Below are 9463 nucleotides of genomic sequence, written 5' to 3'. Positions count from 1 at the left end.
TGTGCCCCAACCAGGAATCGAACCGTGACCTCCTGGCCTGGGAGGTTAGCTCGCTTGCCTCGTAGAGACCACAGTCGAGCCATTTTCAAAAGGTTCTCCCGCCTTGGAGAAAAGTGAGACTGTGAGGAATCAGTGAGGGTGGTGCCTGGGCTTCTGAGACAAAAAAACGTATTCTTGTCCTCAGAATAGTGCAGGGGTGGGCAGCCCCTGGCACGCGTGCCAAACACGGCACGCCAGTAACTTTTGCTGGCACGCGAAACCCTCCCTTATAATCTTCCATTTACAATTGTGAATCTTTGTGCTCAGTGATGAATTTTGTTAAGTCTCGTCACAGGAGTAGCCTGAGGGATGAAAGTAGTAGCCCGTGCATATCTCTGAAGGTCACGAAATACAAGCCTGATGTAAAATCTCTGTCATCAGTGATGCAGCAGCAAAAGTCTCACTGATTATATCAAACGGAGTCATAAAGCTTTCTGTCGGACTAGCAGTGTACATGTATACATTAAAAAACAAATGTATTGTTCATCATCATATACTGTGTTTTTGTCGCTCGAATGAATTTTATTATTTCTTCACGGTTCTTCACATACGTACGCCTTAAGAGATATCAAGTAGGTGTAACATGTTCTCAAAAAATTAGGGCTGGCACGCAGGAGAATTTTGAGTCAGAGATTTTGCTGGGTTTGGCACACACTCACCAAAAGGTTGCCCACCCCTGGGATAGTGTATTCAGAGAAGGTCACTCTGGAGAGAGTGGTCAGGCTGTTGCAGATGCCCGGCCTGGGACGGGATGGCCCATCCTTGGAGGAGTCGACAGAAGAAAGAGAGCGAGGCCGTGTCCTCTGTCGTCCATCCTCTCGGTGATTGCGTTTCTCCCCAGCCTGGTCCCCGTCCCGCCGCCCAGGGGGCGGGCTGTCAGTGGAACCTGATTTCTGCATATTCCGAGTTGGTGTCCTTGGCCTGCTGGGCCTCCTGCGGCCGGAGGCCTGGGAAGCTGAGGGCAGCATAATGGATCTCCTGTTGGCTGCTCCTTGATTCTGGGGCTGGAGGGGGCATGTTCCGTCCTGGGGAGTTAGCAGCTGCAGGAGGGGCCCTGGAAGGGCTGCTGGGCTTGGCCTTTGGATTCCGAGCCTAAAGGGAAAACGACCATCATTCATTCATTCATTCATTCATTCATCCAGCAAATACTTGTGGGTACCAGGTGGGAGGCACTGATGGAGGCACTGGGGTTACATTCCATCTCGGGACAGAAACAGTGAATAAGTAAGTGCCTGTGGTCTAAGCCACTCGGTCTGTGGCTCTTTGCTGTGGCCACACAGACTCACACAGGTCGGCTCCTGTAACCACCATGAGGAGGCAGACGGCTCTAACCCCACAGAGGCCTGGCCCTAACCCCAGGCAGCACGGATCTGTTCTCCAGCCCTGCAAGTTCATCCTCTCAAGAGTGTTATGAACGTGGAATCATGTGCATGTGACCCTTAGAGGTCAGCATTGAAAAAAATGTTTTGGCCCTAAGAAGCTCTGCTTAACTGGTCGGTAGCAAGTATCACTCATGTGTTCCTTCCTTCTGATTGCATTCAAGGGGGTTGGTGGACCTATTGGGGCTTTAAATGGGTATGATGTGCAGAGAAATAGATTGGGGGTGTGGGAGCAGAGAGGACCCACAGAAGAGGGGGGTGGTGGTGTCCACGTGGATGAGGGAGGCAGGAGAAGTGGTTTGAAGGGATTTTGCAATGGATTGATTAGTGGTGGTGGTGGTGGTGGGGGGGGGTTGATGGAGAAGAGAGGTATGAAAGGTGACTGAGGCTTTAGGCCTGAGCAGCTGGGAAGATGTGCTATTTGCTGTGAAGGGGAGGATGGAGTAGTTACTCATAAGTTTGCCTTTGGACAGGCTACGTTGGAGGTGCCTGTTAGACATCCCAGGGAGATGCTGCCTGGAGAGGTGCCCAAGAGTCTAGGGTTCAGGGGTGAGTCTAGAGTTCAAGGGTAAGTGTAGGGTTCAGGGGTGAGTCTAGGGTTCAAGGGTAAGTGTAGGGTTCAGGGGTGAATTTAGAGTTCAAGGGTAAGTGTAGGGTTCAGGGGTGAGTATAGGGTTCAAGGGCAAGTGTAGGGTTCAGGGGTGAATTTAGAGTTCAAGGGTAAGTGTAGGGTTCAGGGGTGAGTCTAGGGTTCAAGGGTAAGTGTAGGGTTCAGGGATGAGTTTAGAGTTCAAGGGCAAGTGTAGGGTTCAGGGGTGAGTCTAGGGTTCAGGGGTGAGTCTACAGTTCAGGGGTGAGTCTAGGGCTCAGGGGTGAGTCTACTATTCCCCCCACTTTAAAGTTCAAGAAAAGGCTCAGAGAAGTTAAGTGACTTGCCCAAGAACACACAGCGATGAACGCGGGTCTGAACCCCGGCAGCCCAGCCGTTAGTCACCAGGACACAATGCCTCTCAGCAATGCTAATAATATTACATCACCTATATGCATAAGAGGCAAATATGCAAAGAGTCCCTTTGGGATTTCCACCGGGAGTTCCATCGCTCACTATGATGTGCACTGACCACCAGGGGGCAGTGCAGAACGAAGGAAGGCCCTGGCCAGCAGCCGGAAGGCCCCAATGGCCCTGATCACCCGCCAGGCCTAGGTACCCTACAGTGCACAAAGTTCGTGCACCGGGCCTCTAGTTAATTATAATCAGCAATGTCCTTGGTGGTGGTGATAACGGCATAGCTGCTACGAACCGAGCAAGGGCGCGTTTTGACCCTTCAGACCAGCTCTCAAAGGAAACAGAGGGAGACCTGGAGGCTCAGAGGGAGCCTCATAGGCAGTAAGTGCCGGAGTCAGGCTTTGAATCCAACAGCCATTCTCTTTCCACCTCGATGTCCCAGCTGGGGGCGCAGGGCGGGGGCAGGGCGGGGAAGGGGCACCGGGCCCGGCCACTCACCAGGCCGCGGGCGTTGGGGACCACGTTGATGTAATCCAGGATGGTGCTCCTCCGGGTCAGCCTGGGCCTCCACGGCTCTGTCCTCGCCGGAGTCTCCGCCTCCGGAGCTGCCTCCTCCGCTGGGGTCTGGGTCTGGGTCTTCCTCAGAGTCTTCACGCTGAGGAAACGCCCGGCCCGCCTCGGTGTGCGCCCCGGCACCTCCCGCCCCGTCCCCGCACCCCTCTCCCGCTCCTAACTCACACGGCCAGGATGAGGCAGAGGCAGAGGCCGAGGGCGAGGAGGATGGTGACGCCGGTGCCCAGAGCTACTCCTTTAGAGAAGCCCTTCGCGATGAGGTCCTTCTCTTCTGCGCGTGGAAACCGTCAGGCGATCCTGAGCCTCTCCCACCCCCACGCGGGTCCTCCCGCCCCCCATCCACCCCCGGATCTCCGGCCTCCAGCTCCCATTCCTTACCTGCAACCCCTTCCGCTCCTTTTCTTTCAAACCCCAGGCCCAGGCTTTGCACCTTCCCCCTCGGAACCCCCTTCCCCTCCCCAGCTCGGGCTCCAACCACAGGACCCCGGCCCCTGCCCCCCTTCCCACCCCCCCTCCCCCCGCCCCCCAGGCCCCACCTCCAGGGCCCTGACCTGGCAGCAGCAGGACAGAGGCGCTCTGGGCCCCGTGCACATTCCAGGCCTCGCAGCTGAGTCTGAGTCCCTCACTGAGCCCCTGGCTGAGGCTCAGGGAGCTGTTGGTCCAGGGCCCCTCTGAGCTGGAGCTGACCGCGTGGGACGCGTTGCCATGGTTCCCCTCCAGCAGCCCCGCCCCCAGCCGCCAGCGCAGGGAGGGGGCCGGCTGGGCCCTGGAGGAGCAGCTGCAGTGCAGACCCTGGTCCTCCCAGGAGCAGGAGGGTCCCAGCAGCTGCGGGGGGTCTGTGGGGGGCGAGGGGACGGGTCAGAGGTGCCTCTGTCCTCCCAGGACCCAGGTGTCCTGCCCCAGGCGCCCCATCCGCCACTCACAGTGCACAGAGAGGCGCAGCGAGACGCTGAGGGCGCCCAGCGGGTTCTGAGCGCGGCAAATGAATTCGCCTTCGTGCTCGGTTCGTACCCCAGGCAGCTCCAGGACCCCGGGGTCTGAGGGCTGGGAGGGGCTCAGGGTGTGTGGCCCGCGGGCCCAGCTCAGCGAGGCTGGGGGGTTGCTGTGGGTGACACAGAGCAGGCGCAGGCTCTGGCCCTCCAGGACCGGGAGGGACGCGCCGTTCCCGAGTGTCTCCAGGACTAGGGGAGAGAAGGGGCAGGACAGACACACAGCTGAGGGCATCCGGACCCTTCGCAGGCGCACCCTCCAGACGCCCGGGCCCCCTGGGCGCTGAGAGGCTTCTGTCCTCCTTTCCTACCTGTCCCGTTTGCTCGGGAGACGGTCACGGTCAGGTTCTCTGGGGCATCTGAAAAGACACAGCACCAGCTCCAGGCGGGCGGGGGCCTCGCTCTGGGCCAAGGGTCCCTGCGGACCGATGACTGTGGCAGGCAGGGGAGGAGGGTTGAATCACCCACCGACACAAGGCACCCAAGGAAATGGGTGGGTAAGAAGGGTGGGTCCCTGCCAGTCCGGGGTGGCTCAGTGGTTGAGCATTGACCCCATCAACCAGCCTGATCTGCCCTTGCTGGTTTGGCTCAGTGGATAGAGCGTTTGCCTGCAGACTGAAAGGTCCCAGGTTCGATTCTGGTCAAGGGCACATCACATGCCTGGGTTGTGGGCTGGATCCCCACTAGGGGGCGTGCAGGAGGCAACTGATCAACTATTCTCCCTCATCATTGATGTTCCCATCCCTTTCCCTCTCTCCCTTCCTCTCTGAAATCAATAAAAATATTTTTTTTAAAAAGAAGGGTGGGTCCCTGTGCTATTGTGATTTATAATGTATATTGTACATTGTATAGAATTCAGTGGTCGGCAAACTGCGGCTCTCGAGCCACACGCGGCTCTTTGGCCCCTTGAGTGTGACTCTTCCACAAAATACCGACTTCTGCGCATGGGCCACAAAGTTTCAATCATACTGTACGTGCACGCCCGCACGTGGTATTTTGTGGAAGAGCCACACTCAAGGGGCCAAAGAGCCGCGTGTGGCTCGAGAGCCGCAGTTTGCCGACCACTGGTATAGATATTTGGTCTTGGTCCCCATTCCTGGCACAGAGCTCCTGAAAGTTTCTAAGCGATGAGAGTGAGAAAGGCGTCTTGATATTCACAAGGAGCCCTTTGCCCCTGCACCTGAGTTTAGGTTAATGAAAGCACTTCAGGATGGGGGCTGGTTGCCAGGGAAACCAGTCAGGCTGGGATTTGCAGGCCCAGACCCTGACTTCCCAAAAGGGGGAAGTTCAGTCGCCAGTGGCCAAGGCTTTAGTCAATCAGGCCTATGTAATGAAGGCTCCATAATCACCCGAACGTGTGTGTGGGGAGTGTGGGGGGGAGGGAGAGCTTCTTCGGGATTGGTGAGCACGTGGAGATTTGGGGAGAGTGGCGACAGGAGAGGGCGTGAAGCCCTGAGCCCTTTCCCTGTGCCTGGCCCTCCCACCTGGCTGCTCCCGCCTCATATCCTTTCATTTCAGACGGGTCATCTAGTAAGTGGTGAGTATGTTTCTCTTGAATTCTGGGAGCTGCTCCATCTAGCACAGCGGTTCTCAACCTGTGGGTCACGACCCCTTTGGGGGTCGAACGACCCTTTCACAGGGGTCGCCTAAGACCATCGGAAAACACATATATCATTACATATTGTTTTTGTGAGGAATCACTATGCTTTCATTATGTTCAATTTGCAACAATGAAAAGACACCCTGCAGATCAGATATTTACATGACGATTCATAACAGCAGCAAAATTGCAGTGATGAAGTAGCAACGAAAATAATTTTATGGTTGGGGTCACCACCACATGAGGAACTGCATGAAAGGGCCGCGGCGTTGGGAAGGTTGAGAACCGCTGATCTAGCAAGTTAGTGGCCCCTGCGGAGGGGGTCGTGGAAAGCTCCCACCTATAGCCTCTGCTCTATAGTCAGCAGCGCAGGCGGCAACCGGGCTTGCTATGGAGTCCGAGGTGGGGCAGTCCTGTGGGACCGAGCCCTTAACCCGCGGCACCTGCACCTCTGGGTGCAGAGGGTCGGAACTGAGTCAAACTGCCGGACACCCAGCTGGTGTCAGAGAATTGCTTGGTGGTGGGAGAAGAAACACCTGCCTCAGAATTGGAACCAGAATCGTGGGTCCCGCAGGCCCGGGTTCCAGCTCCTTGGAGCCCTGGGACCCCGTCCCAGCCCCTGCCCTCACCCCTCACCTCCCTCCCCCCCCCCCCCCCCCCCACCGGACGCCAGGCCGCGGTCACACTCACAGCGCACAGAGAGGCTCAGGCTGCGGCTCCGGAGGCCCAGCCTGTTCTCGGCTCGGCAGGAGTAGCGCCCCGCGTCCCCCGGCTGCACTCCGGGCAGCTCCAGCTCCAGGCCCCCGGGGCCCGGGAGATCGGACCAGGAGAGGACTCTGTCTCCCAGGGCCCAGCTCAGGGCGGCGGGGGGCCGGCTGTCCGCAGCACAGAGCAGCCGCAGGAGCTGGCCCTTCTGGGCTTCCTGATGTGGGCTGTCCCCGTGGAGCTCCAGGGCTGCGGAGAGGGAGAGAGGGAAGGAGAGAGAGGGAGACCCAGCTGGGGCTCAGGGGTTGAGCTTTGACCTATGAACCAGGAGGTCACGGTTTGATCCCCGGTCAGGGCACAGGCCCAGGTTGCGGGCTCGATCCCCAGTGTGTGGCGGGGGTGCAGGAGGCAGCCGATCAATGATTGTCTTATTCTCTCTCATCGTGGATGTTTCCTTTTTAAAAAATATATGTTCTTATTGATTTCATAGAGGAAGGGGAAGAGAGAGAGAAATATCAAAGATGAGAGATAACCATTGATCAGCTGCCTCCTGCACGCCCCGCACTGGGGATCCAGCCTGCAACCCAGGCATGTGCCCCGAGCGGGAGTCGAACTGTGGCCTCCTGGTTCATAGGTCAACACTCAACCGCAGAGCCACTGCGGCTGGACTCCTCACTGATGTTTCTAACTCTCTCTTCCTCTCCCTTCCTCTCTGAAATCAATAGGAATATATTAAAAAGAGAGAGAGCGAGAGGGAGGAGCCCCATTCCCCCACCCTCCAAAGAGGGCCGGCCCAGCCCCGGCCCACCCTGCCAAGCCTCAGTACCTGGTCTGTTGTCCCAGGAAATGCTGATGACTGGGGTTTCGGGGGCATCTGCAACGAGATCGTGAGCTAGCATTGGGGAGGGGCCCAACATATGGGACAGACAGTGTGACCGTCCCGGTGAGACCAAGTGACAGAGGAGTAACAGGCTCACCTGTGGGTAGAGAATCAGATGGCCTCGCTTCCCCTCCTACCCTCCCAGCTCAGGACCCTACCCCTTCCTCTCTGTGGACCCCACCCCCAGAACCACCCAAGGCCACCACGTCCCCATCTCCCCACCCACCAGGCCTGCTGGCCACCCCGATGCCCCCCACCAGACTCACAGGCCACATTCAGCCGGACACTGCGTTCGAAGCTCGGGCCCTCTCTGGAGAAGCTCGCCCGACAGGTGAGGTCGGTGTCGTGGTCCTGCCGTCTGGGCGTGAGGGTGAGAACTGAGACGTAGGCCGTTGTCTCGCCGATTTCTTGGGGGGCGAGGGCAGCCCCCCTCCAGGAGAGAGTAGGGGCTGGACAGTGTTCCGAGTGAAACTGAAACACACAGACGGCTGTCGCCTGACGTCCAGGCTCCAGGGTCTCGGGGACGTAGACGGCTGGCTCCTGTGTGGGTGCTGGGAGGAGAGCGGGCACTTCAGGGAGTGCCCCCTGGCCCATGCCCCAGGGCCCTCCCAGCACGAGGCAGGGGGAGGGTTCAGGGGGAGTTCCCACCCCATCCCAGCCAGCTCCATACCTGCCACATTCAGAAAGAACTTATTGTTCACAAAGCTGTATCGCACGGCAGTGCCTCCCTCGACCCGAAAGAAATAAAACCCTCTGTCTTCCATCCGGGCCTTGGTGAGCAGCAAGGAGCAGCTGCCATCCTGGGGGCTGCCCAGGAGCTGGAATCGGCCCCTGGCCCCCTGATGCACCATCCGGGACTGGTCATTTGTGGCCACGGGAGAACCACTGAGGGCTTCGGTCCCGTCTCTGAACCAGTAGCCTTGAACCGGGGCACCCTTGGTGTTGCCCTCCCGAGGGTAGGAGAAGGAGCAGGGCACCCGCACACACAGGCCCTGTGGTACCATCACCACCTTCTCCACCGTCAGCCGGTATCCTTTATCTGGATCCTGCGCCTTTTTGGGGCTCCAGCCCTCGGCCCACTCACCGCCCCACAGCACCCCGAAGAGCAGCGGCAAGAGCATGTCTGCCCCGGAGACACTGGGCCCTGCCCTGAGACAGGCTCATCCCCACCGAGACACTCTGACGGAGACGGGCAGGGACAGAAGAGGAAGCCCCCAGGGCAGGCAGGCGGAAGTGGGGCCTTGGAGACTGATGCATGAAATGAGCTTCTCTTCTGAAACCACGGGGATCTCCCCTTCTCCCCACTCCCCACCCCATCTGGCCCACTGGACGCTCTGCCTGTGTTTCCTGGTGGGCGGGCGGCTGCCTGGCGTTGGGCTGGCTCAGCTGGTCCTTCCCGGGGTCGCCTCTGTGGGAGGACGTGGGGGGCATGTGTCCAGCCCTGGGGCCTGGCTGTGGGTGGAAGATGGGGCTCCCCCGCTGGCCTAGGGTCATTGCCAAAGCAGAAGTGAAAGCTCACAGTGGGCCCTCCTTAGTGGGGGGTGGGGGCTGGTGATGGGGCAGCATGCAGGGGAAGGTAGGTTCATGGGGGTGGGGAGCAGGGCCCTTGGCAGCTAACATGCAAGGTGCTCAGTGAATTTTACTTTCAGATAAACATGGAATCTCTTTGTTGAGTATAAGTATGTCCCAAATATTGCCCGGGACATACTTACACTAAAATGACACGTTGTTTATATCTGAAATTCGAATGGAAGCGGGTGCCTTCTGTTTTTTAAATATATTTTCATTGATCTCAGAGAGGAAGGGAGAGGGAGAGACAGAAACATCAATGATGAGGGAGAATCGCTGATCGGCTGCCTCCTGCACGCCCCTTACTGGGGATCCAGCCCGCAACCTGGGCATGTGCCCTTGGCTGGAATTGAACCATGACCTCCTGGTTTATAGATCAACGCTCAACCACTGAGCCACAGCAGCCAGGCATGTTTGTATTTGCTAAATCTGGCAAGTGCAGGCTGGTCTCAGGGGCACCCCATCATCTTTCATGGGGGGGGGGGCGTGGCTCACTCACCCTGGTCCCCCAGGAGCACCCACCCACAAGACCTGAGTCCACTTCCCATCTCCTCCTCTTCTTCTGTCACGCCATCGGGTGACACGTACTTGTAACACCTGTTGTGACAAGGACACCTGCACCCAGAGGTGAGGCTGGGGGTGGGAGGGAGGTGCAGGCCGTGGAAAGGGCATGGGAGGTGTGAAGGGAGTGGGATAGACTCCCCGACCTGTTGTCTTCCTGTC

At 58.3% G+C, this 9463-nt stretch overlaps 1 protein-coding gene across 1 annotated transcript; it reads right to left on the bottom strand.

Annotated features, from left to right (window-relative positions):
- Nucleotides 1-627: 627 nt before the first annotated feature.
- SIGLEC10 (sialic acid binding Ig like lectin 10) lies at nucleotides 628-8427 on the bottom strand. The gene is made up of 10 exons (XM_036296171.1): nucleotides 7842-8427; nucleotides 7438-7722; nucleotides 7118-7165; nucleotides 6277-6540; nucleotides 4298-4345; nucleotides 3921-4178; nucleotides 3534-3833; nucleotides 3163-3268; nucleotides 2923-3079; nucleotides 628-1131 (listed from the first exon to the last, which is right to left on the bottom strand). Exons 1-10 carry the CDS (start codon nucleotides 8290-8292, stop codon nucleotides 916-918), a joined length of 2133 nt encoding a protein of 710 aa, XP_036152064.1. The 5' UTR covers nucleotides 8293-8427; the 3' UTR covers nucleotides 628-915.
- Nucleotides 8428-9463: the final 1036 nt, after the last annotated feature.

The sequence above is a fragment of the Myotis myotis genome, unplaced genomic scaffold (genome assembly GCF_014108235.1).
Source record: "Myotis myotis isolate mMyoMyo1 unplaced genomic scaffold, mMyoMyo1.p scaffold_m19_p_28, whole genome shotgun sequence".
Taxonomy (NCBI): domain Eukaryota; kingdom Metazoa; phylum Chordata; class Mammalia; order Chiroptera; family Vespertilionidae; genus Myotis; species Myotis myotis.
The sequence above is the reverse complement of the archived record's forward strand: the minus strand, read 5'-3'. Positions and strand labels throughout refer to the sequence as shown.